Genomic DNA, 17,876 nt, shown 5'->3' with positions numbered 1-17,876 from the left:
TTATTTTGTGAAAACCTATTGTGCTGACTCCAAAAGATGTCTGTCTGCTACATAGAGACTGGCTGCATCGTTCCTGAAGCATCAATGAGTAGAAAAATAGTCTGATCACTCTGTTTTAATAAAAGGGTTTCCACATTTTCATGAATAAGTCATCTCGAGCACAACCACTGAGGTAAACAAATTGTCAAGATGAGCTTAGAGAATAGTAAGATATTGTTCATTTCTAGTCTACTGACTGGTGATGAAAGGCAACGCCAAGCTTTTTACTTTCCCTCTGAGGGTTGCAGGAACTTTGAAACATCCTGCACGGTGGTCTGAAAAAGAGACGCATCAATAATTATCATGGCCTCACTCCGAGGATACTGGTGGTAATGTTCCTGAGCAGCAACTATTAATATTTTAGCCCTGTTAGGAAAGCTTTTAAAAGCAGCATTTGGCTCTTCAAATGTGGATTTGGTTCTCCTTCTTTACCTGCCTTTCCCAAACTTCTACCCCCTCTCATGGCTCATGTTGATACAAGTGCTCAAGATGTCAGCAGGAAACCGCAGTGACAGCCCCCCTCCTCCAAAAAAAAAAAAAATGGTGACCCCGCTGCTCTGCCTTCAAGAGGAAATGAAGAGAAAAAGCCAGCCTGATGAATAGAAGCTAATGACTTATCTCTGGCTGAATAGTGCATAAACAGCAGCTGTATTCCGTTTCTGCTCTAAATATCAGAAGCACATCTGATTATGTGTCCAATCACAAACACTTTATGGAACAGTCGTGTTTTTTTTTTTTTCATTTTTACCCAGCCGGATGTTGAAAGGGGGAGGGGTCATTCGCAGAAAAAGCAGAACACATCACAGAGGAACGCTGAGTGATACTGTTGAGAGCTGCCTTTTGTGTGTGAAATATGTGCATGTCCTAAACTGTATGAATGAAGTCACTGTGTGCTGCAATCAATAGAGAGAGAAATCCCTCCTTCCTCCTGTTGTTCACTCACAATTAAAGTTCCTAAAAGCCTCAATGATTTCTTCATTGGCCTATAAGGATAATTACTAAATAGAAAGCATCAATTTGTGGCTTTTATATATGCATTAAGTAAATTAAGGAGAGTGCAGTAAAGATTAAGACATGGCCCCCCAAAGTGCCATTGGAAACCGAGCAGTGGGGCATTAACTGCTCTAACATAACGTCCAATGGGAGAGGAGTATTAGAGCCACTCTTTGCTAGTGAGTTATCTCTGTAGAGAGACAGGGCGCTCATCTCTGTGTGAATGTTATCACTTATCTCACTCCCAACTTGTCGAGCATGGCACCTCGATAAGCGGCCCTCGATCCAAAATACGAGGACCACACAAGTGTCTGTTTGCAACATGCAGGGCTCTGTGGGCGAGTCAGAAAACAGACAACTGTAGTTAAATGTTCAAATGGAGAGCCATTATGAATAAACCACATTGAAACAAACTTTTGAGCTAAGGCTTGGTGAGAAACATTTGACACTAGTGACATGTTTTAATGCTGCAAAATCATCTTTATGTGGTTAAAGATATTAAAGAGTTGCAGTTTGGTTGAAATGGACAACAACACTGTTTGATGAGACGCAAGGAAAAAACAAAAACATTTGTATTTTAGCAAAGTATTTATAATAAATGTTAGTTGTGAAACTTCTTGAGTACACAAGGCTTTGGTCAATAAAAGTATTTTAGTAGGAAGACACCTACATTTATATCTAAAGCAATGACAAACTTTGGACAGTATTAGCCTATCTGTGGAGATAAAACAGCCTATCACACGACAGAAAGAGCAAACAGCCAGTTGTTCTGTATATTTATCCCTGTATGGAGTGCAGACTGCTGATAAAGGAAGCTGCTGTCTTTTCTAAATAAGACAAAATTAATAGTGGAACAAGACGACGTGACTTTGGTGTATAGCCCCCTAACCAGAAGACATCAGATGATAGCATAGTTTTGTTTTTTTTATCTGACATTGTGTTGGTATTTTTACTGTTAACAACACTGGGTCAGCTCTTTCTTTAAGAAAAGGAGACGTTTGCTGATAACACATTATAAAAGAAAGGGGTGCTGTGTAGCCTATAGCAGATATGTTGTACTGAGGCTATAGCAGCCGTGGGTGCGAATCTGACCTCTGCCCTTTGCTGCATGTCATCCCACACTCTCTCCTCCAAACATTTCTTGTCTCTCTTCAGCTGTCCAATCCATCAAAGGCAAAAAATGGCCACAAAAAAATGTCTTCAAGAAAACAAAATAAACTTGAGAAACAAGACGGCAAAAAAAACTCAACCAAGTAGAGCTTCTAAGCTGCTGTCAGCTCAACTTGCAGCCCGTGCACTTGCCATGACCCCTGCAGAGACTCAGAGAATCACTCATTTGAAATGTTTTGAATCAGTGTTTAACATGTTCCTCAGTAACAGAAGATTGATTGTGTCTGTACTGTACATCCTGAAGGCTTCTGTTTGAGATGACAGCATTTCTCAACCCCCCCTGTACTCATGTGGGAGATCCCTCCCCACCATCTTAAAAAGGGATTTTCCAACGATACTGCTTTTAAAATGTCTTGATAATACAGGAGAGGGCTGGACACTGTTTTAAATTAAATCCGTGAATTGAAAGGGAAGCCCCCCCCCCCCCCCCCTTTTTTTTGTCTCATCTTACAAACTCATATTGTTATGGGTGGACAGTTTGCAATTAATGGCAGGCTGAGACACAAACATGCCAAAAGTGTTGGAAAATGAAAGATGCTGAACTCAGATGTTTAACTTGTTTCTATGAGCCCACAGCAAACTGATTGCTCCTGACCCCACGCCTGCTCTCTGCATGTGGGTGAATACCAATAAAGTATATGTTACTAGGAAACTTATTTATCTGGGGTAACTTTCCACTCAAGTCCAAACACAAGGAATATAAATGAGCCATTTACTTAATCCCCCCCTCCCTCCTCTCCTTGTCTTTCAGGCTTTTGCCTCCTTTATTTTGACTTCCTCTTTTCAACTCTGACTCGTTCACCAAGAACCTTTAAAACACCAGCTTTTGCTCCTGCATTTACTGTGCTTCCTCTGTGTCCGTCCCTCTTGTTTGAAACAGGAATGTTTTTTGCTTGGGAAAAGAAAGAACGCTGTTGTTTGTTCCACTGAGTCCAGCTCCTGTTTGTGTTAATGCTCTAAAGCTTTTACTGGGCTGAGGGGGAAAGGGGGACTATGTCGTAAAAAGTCAGTTTGATTGTTTGATCGAAAGAGTAAAATAATATGAAGGGCTTTAAAAAGAATGTCAAACAAGCAGTACGGATTTGGAGGGTCATTTAATGTATTTAATTAAAGTAGAGATCTAACCTCATATGTTGTCTTCCCTACAGCGTAGAAGCTGCTGTTAACCAACCAGCTAAACTCTTCCTTGCAAAAACATGACTCGAGTCATAGTTAGCTTTACTCTCATAACATCTTCATACAAAGACAGTGAAAACTGTAACCCACAAAATACAATATTTTAACCTTTTTGGTGACCACATGTTGCTTTTTCACAGTGTAAATACATGTGAATAAATCGTTCATCAAATAAATACCTTTAAATGTAAATTATGTTTTTAACTTTATCTTACAAGTGCAAGTATATGAAATATTTATCAATTTACTCACGATATTGCCTCTGTGGTGTCTACAGTATGGACTGCATGTGGTCACATTCAGCAGGCTTCCTCCAAACCAGCTAACAAGGAAGTGACATGTTATCTAAGTAAGACAGACAAACGTCAAAATAAAAGTCCAACCATATTATGCCGAGAGGCAACACACTTCACACTATGACCCCAAGAACAGACCTAACTATTCTATTACCATGAGTCCTTGCTCTGTTTCTCATTGCGTGTACAAAACAATTGGACATTTACAGACTGATTGTGTAAAAACTCCTCATATGTCCATGTGTAAACGCCCCTCGTATTTTTTTCTGCAGCAAGTCCAAATGAGCTGATGTGACAACACAGCAGGATATGATCAGGAGAATTCACCTTGAGCCATTGTGAAGTTCATATCCTGTGACTGATGCACAGCTCATAAACTGTGTGCACGCAACCTCTACGATTTCTGTGCATTAAACTAAACTGCTGCATTATGTTTCCATTGCTCCAGTATGTCGTTCTCCTCACTTGTGTTGATATTGTTGTTCTGTCCAACTACACATAACACTGATATAAAGGCAAAAATTCTCATTATAGCGATTGAACTACCAAACTCCATTCGCTCTGCAGAGTTCCTCTGCACCTTTAAGAAAAAGCTAAAGACCCAGCTCTGTCATTAACACCTACGCTCTTAATGATATTATTGATGATGATGACGATGGTGATGATGGTGGTGGTGATGATGATTCTGTTTGATAATGAGCATGACAATGACAATATTTAGGATGGTTTTGATTCTGAATAGAACTCTAAAGAACAGCTGTCCATGTTGTGCTTTGCCTCTGTGTCAGCACCTGTGTGTCCAATCAGACTGAAAGCTGATTGTTTGCACTTACTGACGTTGTTTCCTTCTCTCTAGATCCTTGCTTGTGTTGTCGTGTTACTCTCTGATGTACATTGCTTTGGATAAAAGCGCCTGCTAGGTGAATTGTATAAATGTATAGCGAACTCTATTTCTTCATTTGCCACTTCCTCGTCTACCTTTTAACGTCATGTCAAAAGCTGCTCCTCTTTTATCAAAACAACAAGAATGTAAGCCCGGTTAACTTAAGCACGTGTGGTGGAGTGTTACTGATCCCTGAGCCTGGGAAAATAAGGTATAATAACAGCTCATACAACAAGACAATAAAAAAATACAAATGATAGATTTATCACTGAGTAAAAAAAATGAAATCAGATTTTTTTTTTTTTTTTCAATTAAAGACAGAAAGACAGATACGAGCAGCTATTGAATCCAACATTAAAAACTTTAGGAGCATTTTAAGAAGCTAGTCTACTACTTTGTTTGTCATGTTCATAAAAATAAACCCAGGTCAAGGGGTTAAACTCACAATTGGCCCCATTGTCATTATCCAGACTGCTGCTCAATCCGTCAGGCGTCAACGACAACAAAACTGAGGAGGAAGATAGGCCCGCACACTCGCTCAAATGCCACAAGAAAAAGGTTTTAATGATCACAACGTTTCGACTAGAGGTCTTCTTCAGCAAGAGTGCGGGCCTATCTTCTTCCTCAGTTTTGTTGTTTTTGCACCTACGAGATGTGCATATAACCACCTCCTTTTTCTAAATGACAACAATGACAATGAGTCTGATTCTTTACCTCAGTCTGTTTTAACCTGGAACCCGCAGCGTGGCATTAAATAAACTTTTGAGTTTTCATATCCAGACAGTGAAAATGGTTAGATAAGGGATTGCCTTTAGACCCATGAAGACCTCTATACTTGCAAGTATGAATATGTATGTGAAATAAGTACCAGCGGTGAAACACGGCCTATTTCTGAAAAAAACCTCTCAATTGTACTCCCTTTACTATGTGTTACCTTTCAGGGAAGCCGCAGGGCATATTCTCGTTGCATGCATAAACGTCTCCCTCTGATTTCCAGAGCTTACCACCTTGTTGTGGATTCATAGACTGAGGACTTACAAATCAGACAACTCAGGCCCGCATATTGCCTTCTGCAACATCCTCAAAAATCAATTTCTGCTATTGGCAGGACATTGATTCTCTCTGAATGGATGGTGAGTCCAGGCAGGGACAGGAGATGATGTGGTGTGTTACAAAAGGAGACGCACACACACACACACACACACACACACACACACACACACACACACACACACACACACACTCATACACGCACGCACGCACGCACGCACACACGCACGCACACACTCACACTTACACTTACACACACACACACACACACACACACACACACACACACACACACACACACACAAACACAGCAAGAACGGGTTGATAAGTGTCTGAGAGCCATGTGGCCCTGTCCATTGCAGCACCATTAATCCGACACAATATGTCTGCTTAATGCCGTGTGCCACGAGGAGAGGCGACACTTATCATCTTTAACGTCTCTGGTAGGACAAGGCTGGGGGAGGATCGCTCCCCCCTCAAAAAAAGGGAGTTTGTAATCAGACTCCACTTTAAGAGTGTAATATAAGGCACTGTTTCACTCACATAAATAAAAAAACAAAAACATCTCCCTCCATAACCGTGCAGAGACTTTTGAGGTTCCTGTTTGTACCTGAAACACAGCAGGTGAAACATCACAGAACTCATGTTGGCCCAGAGAAGCCAATTATTAAGTGGACTCTTATCTTAGATATAGGGGTCCCTTTGCACTGCTAAGAGCTTTGTTAGAAAGAAGTAGCAGACTCACTATCATCTCTAATCACATACTGCTTCATTTAAACCATGGAGAATTCTTAATGGTTTTTTTTTAACCATACACCAACCATTAAAAACAATGACATGACAAAAACAATAAGGTTTCTCTCAATACTGTATATATATAAAGATAGAGAGTTTTCACATACTGAGTGATGTATTTTATAAATTATTTGACTTGACAATGATCAGGTAAACACAAACACAACTCCAGATGAGAGATAATATTCTGCTGTTATATTAAATAACAGTTGTTGAGGTTGATGGTTGAAGGAAGATTATTATTCCTGGTAAAATACTGAATGCAAGTCTGTGATTGGAAACAACTACATGCATGTAAACAGCAAGCATTTGTATTTACATTGTGGACATAGTTCCAAAGGTAAAGCTTGACCATGCAGGTAAAGACAATAACTCGACATTGTAGGTCATGAGCAATCCTCCCTATTGGCTCCTATGTGCAAGCATTAGCACAGGATCAGGACCCTGGATAGTGCCAATATGTGCAGTACTGACCAAAGGCAGTATATAACATTTGCCTCATTGGCTTTAATGGGGAAGCCAATGAAAGGAAGGGCATAGCATAAAACCTGCATTCATTCTGATAGCCAGCAGGGAGCACCAACTTGATCCAAAAGATCCCACCTTACCAAGCCTCTAGACCAACCTAGACCTCCTTTCAAGACGGAGAGATTATTCCCACCAACAGATTTGACTGTCATGTCTATGATGTATTGTGTTTTCATATTGGTTGTTTTACTTTTTTTTTTTATTCTGTTTGGTCGAGTTAGGTTGTTTTAAAGTGTGCTCCTGGCAAGTGCAAATAAAACCATGCGTATAATAACATAACCATCTTGATGGTACTAAGACTAAAAGGTAAGATAATGTGCATTTACCCTCAATAAATAGTTATATGACTATAATATCAGAGGATGAGTGAATGACTAATGTGAGCATTATTGAGCTCTGATCACCAAAGAAAGGTTATGACGGCCTTAAAAGCAATTCATCTTCTTGTTCAGAGCACATAAAGCAACATGTGTTGGGATGGCCAACAGGTTTTGACATTATGTTTGACAGTTTAATGCTTTAATCCTTCACTCTTTAATCTTTAATTTAATGTGGCCTATAGATATTCTTCCTAGCGGTGGAATGATTCACCTCTCAAGGCACCAATCTGCTCGTTTCAGCCCCCCCCCCCCCTCCTTTGCCGTGAAGTCAAAAGCAGACAGCTGTTGGAGTAGCCCGTGACCATTTGTGTGTCCCTTTGTGCTACTGAGTGTTCACCAGCAATCACCATAACCTCCAGTCATTAGACATGAAGAGCTGCAGGGCCGCTATCGGAGAGATGAACATCCCGTCTTGTTGTTTAGAGCGGCCCTGTCGCCTTAGATACTGCTCGTTGGGTACAGAAATATTACAGTGAAACATGATGTCTCTTTTTTTTTGCAAAGCATTCAAATATTCATGACTCAGTCCAGACAACATATTTCAGCTTGCCCTCAGCTGATCTGGTGATGGAAAGCAGTAGAAACGCAGGATCAGTTGCAAAACACATGCAGATGGAGATGTGTTGTACAGAAAAAAACTCATGTTCTGTGTAGGCTTTTAAATTCTTTATTGCTCTTTAATAAGTCATGGAAGCTACCATCCACTGACACTGCACTTAATTGGAAACATATTCATATTTTCCAATTACCGTAAAAACCCCCTATTGAGACCTGAAAGGGTTGAATGGATCCAGGTTCATCATTGGTAAAATAATTCAGTTTCATCTACTAAATTAAGCAATTGACTTTCCTGGAGGGAGGCTGGTGATAAAATCTGCATGGAGGGGGAAGAAGATTAAAAAAAAAAAAAAAAAACACACCATGAATAGCTTCTTAGAGAATGTGGCCGTGAGGGGAAATAAAAGAGAAGCAGAACAAAAAAAATGACTGTATTACTGACTGCTTTAATTATAGAAGACCATATGGTGGAAAATAACAAATATGGAGAAAGACAGAGCATTATCCATCTCTCACTCTCAGCTCCTCCCCCATGCGCGCGGGGCTTCGTCTGATCAAATCCTTCAACTTGGACCACTTAGACTCAGCTGCACTTTTTACAACACTGCATTTGGGCAACGCCACAACTTGCGCAGCAGTTCCGCCGCTTCCTCCTCCGAGCGCGAATTCAATTCCCCGAGACGAGTGTGAGGAAGAGGGACCATTTGCATCCCCCAGCAGAACTACTCTGCCACCGGAGATGGAGAGGGAGGTCAGATTTCCCCCAAAGTGGCACAGTTTAGCGCTTTGGCTTTTGCTTTTGATGACGCTCTGCTGCTTCTACCATGCCACCGAAGCTGAGATAACTTGTAAGTCATGCCAGCCTGGAAATAAGTGGCGTGCACAGGAATTACTTCTGAAATTCGACACAAATGAACCCGCAACAGGATTAAAGAGAGAAGTTTTGGTGCGCGGAGACGGGGCAGGGAGATCCGGGGCTGCAGGTGCCGAAAGTCAGCGTCTCCGTTGCGCATCTGGGTCCGCTGAATGCGCTCCAGACCGGGCGGAATACGCGGAGCCGAGACTGAAACGGAATAATACACACTACCTGAGCTCAGAAGGCGAAATTGTTGTTGGCGAGTTTGCAAAGACGAAAGTTTCTGATGACAAAATGAACGGTCAGCAGCAAGGCAGTGATGCACTTTTGGCCTCTGCGAGCAGGAGCAGAAAGCGTACCAGAAGAAATAGTGATGGTGGTAAAGTCAGATCCCCCGATTCAGCCAAGAGTCAAGACCCGGGAGAGGGCACGAGCTCCGCGGCCGGACGCAGAGTGACGCGATCTGAAATGCGCTGGAGCGGAGAGGAGCGGAGAGCCGCCAGTGCGAGACTGGATGAGCTCAAACTTAACAGCTCAATGTTCGCCTTAACCGGGGATTCATCTCACAACCAGGCTATGGTGCACTGGTCCGGCCAAAACAGCAGTGTAAGTCATTTATCTAAATATTTTTTGACTTGAAGCCTCACTGGGCATATGAACGAACCCACAGAGGAGGCAGATGTGCGCTCATGTTGTCCATCAGGTGGGCACAAAAGCACCCTCAAGAGAGAAACCAGATCTCAGTGTGATGCGCCCTTTGAGATGCAGTGCATGTGTTTGTGTAGCCGACGTGTGTGAGGGGAGAGAGTGAAAGAGAGAGAGAGACGGTTACAGTGTGAGAGGTGAGAGAAACACTCTTCTGTAGGATAAACTGTCACCTAAGTTATGAAATGACACAGGCTTATGTCTTTCTCTTAACATCTTCTCACATCTGCATTTTTAAACAACAAAGAGTGTTGGGATTCATCTGGCAATGAATTTCCATGCTCCATAAAAAGGTCTGGTTTGTAATTCAATCATTTGATATGAGGACATTATATTCTGATCTAAAATAAAATAAAAAAAGGCCAAAACACACATGCCCCTTTCAATCTGTTCAGGCCTTTTATTTAAGTTGTAGAAGGAGAAAGTGACCTCGAGGAGGGGAAGAGAGAATGGGGGGGGATCTTATCCCCGGAGCTTCTTCAGGCTGAGCAGCTGAATTGATGTCGGGTTAAAGCTGCTCATGTTGAGCAGGGAGCATCTCTGACCAGAGGGCAGGATTTTCAAGTGGAGCTGGAGGTTGTGGGAGAGGTTAAGCAATTTTCCGGACTCCTCCTTCCCTCTTCTGAAGCAAGGCTTCCTCGAGCCACAGGCCTGAATGTACCTGCAAACTTAAGAGCTGCATCTCTTCTTGTAGCTTCTTGCTTGTTTTGTCATGACATTGAAAGAATTCCTTAGTGGAGAGGAAAGGGGATTTACAGAGTCTCTAAACTTCACAGTATGTAATTGTATGTTCAGTTGTTTGTTGACGCACCAAATCAGACATCCAGCAGTGGTCTCCATGCACCTGTTTCTTTCTTCCTTTCTTTTTTTATTGTGTGTGACCCACCTGTAACATCTTGATATTGACAGAATTGACCTAAAGTTTGATATTGGCAGGATTCCAATATCAACTTGGTTTACATATGGAAACGAATGGGGTGACAAATATGATGCTAGATTCGAAATATATTTTCTGCGGAAAATTTGAGGTATTTTACGTTAATTAATTTTAATGAATGGAGCCATTTTTTGGTCAAGTTTTTCCGAAAGCAGTAGAAAATATGCTCTTAATAACTCAGCGACATTTGTATGTACTTTTTTGTCCATCTGATATCCTTGAAAACCAAAGATATTCAGTTCAAACTGAGACAAGGAGAGCCAGTCATTTGAGAGTTTAAAGAGCAAAGACACTGTTGTGCATTCTTTTGAAAAAAAACATCGCTTATTAGAATGTTTGTATAATCAATTTTCTGATACAACTGTGTTCCAGCTCTTAAGTATTCAGTATCAGGACTGAAACTCAGTCGTCATTTTTGCCTCAAAATGACTCATTTTCAAATGACGCAGCCCTGCACCTGATCACTCAAGGTTGTCGTTATAATTGTTCTGCAACGCACAGACAGTGAGCATTTCCTGACTGTTGATATTTAGCATCATTCATAAGTGACCAAATCTGTCCTTCACGAGTTCATCTCTCATCTTTCAAAGGCCGTCTCACAACCCCTGGAATTTATTTGAATGTCCCAACACTGAACAAAGACGAGCAAAGCTAGAGTTCTAACAGTGATGTCAAAGAATGCCATGATGCCCTATTATTATAAGACATCCACTTTTATGTGAGTCCCTGTGCAACCTGTCTCATTGGAGCATTATGTGTTGTGTACCTCTACACGCTGCAGCTGGCAGTGCTGCTGGATGTGTCACTCTGAGCCCTGTCACCCATGGTGCAGCACATTTTATTACTTTGTTTTACCAGCTGCCTCTAATGCAGCATTTTGTCCATTCTTCAGAGACAACACATACAGGTTGTAGGAGAAACAGAGGAGCTTTGCCTTTTGTTCAATTCAAGCATGAATCAGAACCTGGGCAAACATGCTTTATGTCGGATCCCGAGTGATAACCGAAGCCTCAATGCAATTTCAGATTATTGCTTTAAACTTTAATTAAAATTGAAAGAGGAAAGACTTCAGGCAGATTAAGCAAAGAAGTACTGAAAGACAGTAGTGCGAGTGTATTCATTTGCTGCGAGGGCTGATATCTCAACCTTCTGTTCCTCCTTCTTCTTTCGTAAATTTTAATTGGTGTAGACCAGATATTGAAGGCATTACATGTAACAATGTCATTTTTATTTCTAAGAAAATCTGGTTTCCAGGAGAAGAAAAAAAGAAAAGAATTTGTCACATGTCCTGATGACTTCGCACAAGCGTACAGCTGTGTTGCACCAACACCACTTAGCCATGTCTGTAACAAAACCAATTACAGTCAAACATGTATCACCAGCGCCCAAGCCCTGCACTGAAATTCCATCCTGGGCCTCCGGTGTTTCTGAGGGCTTGACAAAGTAGTGTTTGCTCATGACAATGTGACCTTACAGGAGAGGCAGGGGAAACAAAAATCTGGATAATGCCCCCCCCCCCCACCCAACCCTTTTTCTTCCATTTTTCATTGTTATTTTGAAAGTCTCTGCCTCTGTCAATTTGTGTGCACCCTCTAAACAAAACAGTCATTACTATTTAGCAGCACCGTTTGATTTTCTGTGATCTGAATACTTGTTCAGCGATGAAACTATTTGCCCCTATTCTTTCAGTTGATCCACACGAGTTACTCAAGGCGTGCAAGAATAGAAGATCCTGCATTAAAAATGTAGAGTTGTTGCTATAAGCCGGAACAGGCATCCTCTGTCTTTACAATCTGAGCTGCTGTATAAATAAACAGATGAGTCAACAAAATGCCATGGAGCTAAAGTGAAAGGGATGCAGATAAGGGCTTCGCTGCTCTTAATGTTTAACCTTTAAGGCATTTACAAAGCGTGTCTCTTAACCAGCCTGCATGACTGGAAGCTTGTATGTCAGATTGGGTTGTAGCTTCTAATTATGACTCACGAAACATTGGCCACAGGAGTCATACAAGCTTTTATCAGCAAAACAGGAGAACAAATGTATTATGGGTAAAGAATACACAACAGTTCAAAGGACTGTCCTGAATATAGGAGAAAATGGCAGTATGTGTCACCATGCCTCAGTCTTAAGCCATTGTGATATATCCCATTATGCTTTCCCATTAACCAGTTTGTGTCATTAACATACATTTTCTATTTCCTTTGGTTGCAGTTTCCTCTTGGCATGTTTTGGTAGAAATCTAAAATTTTTTGAAAATTGGTCAAATTTTTGGCCAGAATAACCACCGTTTCTAATCCCAGTATTCCCATGAGTCCAAAAAAAAAAAAAAAAAGGGAAGCAATGGGGGTAGCTTTATGTTTCTGAATTGAAGTGTAATTACTAATGCAACCTTAATTTGTCCACGTTGCTCTGTAAGGCACTGGTCCAAAGAATGTCTGAATCAAATTCAAAGACATTAGAAAATTTTCGATTTTTTTTGTTCATACATCTCTGCCTTTTTAAGGCCTCCCTTTTTTGAATAAATGTTAACAATTTGTGCATACATGTGAATGTAGTGTATGTTGCTTCATTGGATCAGGCCAGTCTAATGATTTATCCAATAAGCTAAAATGCATTTTATTCTCGAGAATCCATAGAGTAGAACAAAATACGGCAACACTAAGTGTACTGATGTTTGGTTTTGTCCATCTATGGAAAACATTTTCTGCTCTGTTTTTAACATTTGCTTAATGGGACGTAGCACCCCTGTGATTGCATTTTCACCAAATCAGGCTGTGGTGGTCCTCATTCATATATTTCCCAATTCCATCTGCCACTCCATAATAATACAAAAAGAAGCAATTTTTGATTCCCTGTAAGATTATCTGAATGTTTCCAATGTTTTCAGGTTTCATTTTTATCATCAAATTAAGACTTAGTTAATGCTGCTTAGCACTTAGCTTGTTGCCAGGCTTTAAAATGTCAGGCTTGCCTGTTTGCTTGGGTTTCTTGTTCCATATTTATTTTTTCAAAATCTCAGAAATAATACAAAGAATGTAAAAAGAAATACATTACCTACTGGTTCAAGACAGCATAGAAAGTTTTTATTATATTCACATTTTAGCCTGATGAAAAAAATGAAACTGGTGACAAGACAATCCCTGCATTAAATTGAGCTGTCTGTTTTTTGTTGTTGTTGTTGTTGTTGTTTGAGTCCTTCATTCTCGGCATCTCTAGCTATCCATGGCAGATTTTGAAATACACTGCTGTCTTTTTGGATACTACAAATGAGAAGTCCCTTAATATAAGATTTATTTGTGCATCTTAGCTCTTTGATTATTTGTAACTGGAATGGTTCAAAAATAATAAAAGCACAATGTGGCCTCCAGTGAAACATTTTCATGCCACTACTTTTAACATTTTATGTCACCAGAATAATACAAGGCAGCTATTACCAACCAATTTTTCATTTACAATTATTGCAACACAGTAAAAGTGAGAAAACAAATACCTGCTGAGTTGTTGCCACTATAATTGAGATTCTGAGTAAAAGGTTACAAGCAAAGAGCAGCCTCTCTGTGGGGCCTGTGGCATATTGCTCAGGTGGATGTACAGCATGCACCGCCACCGTATTATTTACATTATGAAATGTCACACATTGAGTACTTTGCTCCGTCACTCTGATGTATTCAGACTGACATATTGTCTATCAGTCGTAGAAGTTTACTCTTGAGCTTTGATGCGGCCAAAGACGTTGGACATTTCCTGCTTGAACACGTCCAAATAAAAGCCAACAGAATGAGGTAAATTATAAAATAAATCCTTTTAGAGAGAACAGTAATGTTGCAGATTTTCACACACAGATGAACAAGTCAGATATATCAAGAGATTTTGTCACCAATTAATGAGGAGTCGATCACATGGTGTTCTTCGGAGCGTTGTGAGAAAGACGTTCACATATGCTGTCTTCGTCGACTGTCTCGCACTACCTCTCGGGGCGTTGAGGGAATATGGTTGTTTGTGCGTTCTCGTAGCCATGGCGACGCCCAATTTACTGCCAATCCAAACGTTAGGTTGACCACAGTCAGGTCTGTTTTGTGCAGTGGTATTCCACACATCAAGGCTTTATAGTGTGCTCATTTTCAGACATTTGAAGGCTGTTGACGGCTCATGGAGTAGTAGGCTGGCTGTTCAGTGAACACATTCACAATCTGCTCATCAGACATCACAGAAATTAAAAGCTGCAATCTAGGACAAACATATGCTAAGTGACTAGATTTGTGCAGCAGAGAAAGGTTTAAGGTTGCTGCAGTAGTATCTGATAGTTTGTCCATTTTTTTAACATGTTTGTGTTGAAGTTGTAAAAGGACAAAGCATTGTTATGTTTTAAATGTATGATTTGTAATTGGCTATGCACCATAGCTTTGTCATGCTAGTGGCATGACTTGACAAATGGTTGTCAGTTTTTTCCACAAGTTTAGTCAAGACTGAGTTTTGTTCAGATTTTGCCAAATATCATTGTTCCTAGTGGAAGAATCCTTCTTTGTTTGATGGTTCACTTTATATTTTTGTGTACGATTTAAGTGTACGAATAATTCTCATTACATCTGGTATAGATATTTATTCTTCGAATGAGTATGAATCATAATGACTTTAGTCATCCACCAAAATTCTCTCTTTTGCCATCAGCTTTAGTTTTCACTCATCGTTGGGTTTCATACATACAGTATCCACCTGATAGTTTGGCACACATTTTAATAGAGTAGCAGTTCACAGAGAATGGATTCTAACAACTGGGGACAACTTTCCACCAACACATGGTTCGATCTCTTAGCTACTTTTCAAAGGACTGCATTGAATTTTATTTAGGACGCACATGTTCCCTTTTGTGTTGTTCTCTCTCACTTCACTGACTGTAACTTTTTTTCTTGCACTATCATTAAGCCAAAACTGATGATTGATCAGAACTAACGATCTCATGAACCTCAGTTCTTCTTTGTTTTTTTGTGCTACTAAGATTGTAAGCATGCTAACATGCTTAACTAAGACAATAAACCAATAGCATCTGCAGGATATAATGTTGGAATGCCAATGTTAGCATTTAGCTCTGGATATTTAGCTCTGAAGATGTAGCTTTAAACATTTAGCTCTGAACCTTTAGCTCTGAACATTCAGCTCTGAACATTTACCCCTGAATATTTAGCTCTGAACATTCAGCTCTGAACATTTACCCCTGAATATTTAGCTCTGAACAAATAGCCCTTAACATTTAGTTCATAACATTTACATAGATAGATAGATCATATGACTCTCAACGTTTAGCTCTGAGCATTACGTTTTGAACATTTAGCTCTGAACATTGCTTTGCCTGAATACTGCCTCATAGACCTGAAGAATAATGAAAGGATTTTGGTTTAAATCATATAAATTAACTAAGTGAATCAGCAAATGTTCTTCAATTTTAATGTTGTATGCACTGTTTTGATGTGTCTGAATAAACTTGTGTGTTTATGTCTTTAGAGGTCTAAGGCAGTTCAAATCAATTTTTAATGTGACATGCTTAAAAAGAGGGAGATTTTTCTAAATAGATAATGAGTTGGCTGTTTTTTTGACCAACTTTTTAGCCAAAAACAGTTGACTTTTTGTAAACATTCAAAACACAGTTTAAGTTACACAGCTGAGGTTTTTTTTTATTGTGCTTGAAGAGTTTTCAGAAGTTTCTCGGAGTAATTGACCTCCAAATTGCTTTGGCATTCTATTGCTCTTTTGTTGTTCAGAGTACTGACTAACAGTTTTCCCGGTTGTCAGGCTCACTCTTTACTTCTCAAGTAGAAAAGAATTCACAAAGGTGTGAATGAGTATGCAAAGGTTGAGTTGAATGAATGTTATTCGCTGCAAACATTGTCTGTCAAAAGGCACCTGGAATTAAAATTTAACACAGACATTCTCTATGACTGAAGTATGAACATATTAAAAATCTGTCCTCTGAGGTCAAGGTAGCTGTTAGCCTTCAAAAAGGCATTCATACACTTTTTATGACAAACTTTTGCAAAAAAACAATTAATTACATCTTCACTTTGACATGACATTGGTATTTATGTTATTATTTTGCCCATACATTCTCTTCTTATGAATATGAATCTCAAAAACACCTGCAGAATATCTTCAAATTTGACTATCAGTCCACTTGAACTCGTTGGTGGTCAACTGTAATAAGTCAAGGTCACTGTGACATCACATCCCTCCCAATCTCTTAAACTATATAAATTAGACATGTCAGTTGGAATTTTTTTGACATTTGGTTAATGTTTATTTCTACATCCATTCAAGAGAATGACATCATCAGACGCTGTTAGCAGACGATCTCGCCTCCCTCTTGTCTGTTCAGCTTTTGCAAGAATGTTCTACTGACAATTTAAATAATCTGAAGAGAAATGCTAACGCTTTTTTCACCCATAAAATGTTAAATGTAAATGTAATGTTATTAAAAAATAAAAACAGGCAACTCGGGACGATTTCAGGGGCAGTCTGTAGGTGAAATGTGAGTACAGGTGTGAAAAAGTCTTAAAGAGGAAGAAACGTTTATTCTCTGGTTTTATGTCCATCCTTTAAATGATTGTGTTGTGACCTCTCCTGTTCAATGAAGGCCTAGTGCTGTCATTTTGAGTTTTGAGTTTCAAATACTTTCAATATACAAAAGTATCCCTTGTCTTTCCCACAGCTCATGGTCGATTAATGAGAAAAACAGACACATTTAAACTCCAACTTTATTCTTAGGAGGCATACAATCATGTGTTAATTCTAGTTTTCCTAGTACTGTAGCTGTGTCTCTTCTCTCCCTCCACTTACTCTCTCCCTACACTTGGCACACATGGACCTAATGTCTCAGACACCCTCATTCCGTGTAATGCTGCAATTACAATGTGAGCTTCCAAATCAGGTTGTGAACATCCGATTGCAACACAAGCGGAGTCTAATCTGAGCGCTTTCAGACCTGTTCCCTAACAAATCCTGCTACAATAAACCCCCCAAAACCAAACGGAAAAGTCATACTGAAACAACAAAGCTAACTGAAGCCACGGTGTGGGCTAAGCGATCCTTTGGGTAAGTGCCTAGGAGTAATCAGGCAGGCGGACGCCGCCACGCTCCAGTAAGTCGGTTTACTCGCCATCAGGCTTCATGTGCCCATAAACAAACTAGTCCCTCTCTCAATAGAAGCACACAAATCCCATGTGAGTCATTATTTCCTTTATTCTGAAGGTATACTCTGTTAAAGACTGTTGAGAGGAGTCAGAGTCTTTCTGTAGGCAGACTCTTGACAAAAAAATATATAGACTTTATATGGGTAATATGTCGGCGCACGCTGAGCCAAGCCTGTGAGGCTTCAGGAGCGCTCACTTTATTTCAGTAAGTGCCCTTGGGTGCTCCTGAGAGCATCGCTTCTATTGCTGACACCTCTCTGCTTCTCCCTCTTGCGTTCTTTTTCCATTCAATCATGCGATGAAAATATTTTTGCTGGTGCTTTTTCAA

General features: G+C 40.1%; 1 protein-coding gene across 6 annotated transcripts in view; it reads left to right on the top strand.

Moving 5' to 3' along the window:
* Window positions 1-8,385: 8,385 nt before the first annotated feature.
* The window catches only part of sorcs1 (sortilin-related VPS10 domain containing receptor 1), a 163,550-nt gene continuing 154,059 nt past the window's right edge, over window positions 8,386-17,876 (top strand). For all 6 annotated transcript variants that reach the window (XR_010664729.1, XR_010664731.1, XR_010664732.1 and 3 more), the window contains exon 1: window positions 8,386-9,330. Coding sequence is in view for 3 of the 6 variants with exons in the window: in XM_020639084.3 (XP_020494740.2) it covers window positions 8,401-9,330 (930 nt within the window). In the remaining 3 variants the exon portion in view is untranslated. The remainder of the gene's footprint in view (window positions 9,331-17,876) is intronic.

The sequence above is a fragment of the Labrus bergylta genome, chromosome 1 (assembly GCF_963930695.1).
Source record: "Labrus bergylta chromosome 1, fLabBer1.1, whole genome shotgun sequence".
In the NCBI taxonomy this organism is placed as follows: Eukaryota; Metazoa; Chordata; class Actinopteri; order Labriformes; family Labridae; genus Labrus; species Labrus bergylta.
Note: the sequence above shows the minus strand (reverse complement) of the source record. Positions and strands in the feature narration are given on the sequence as shown.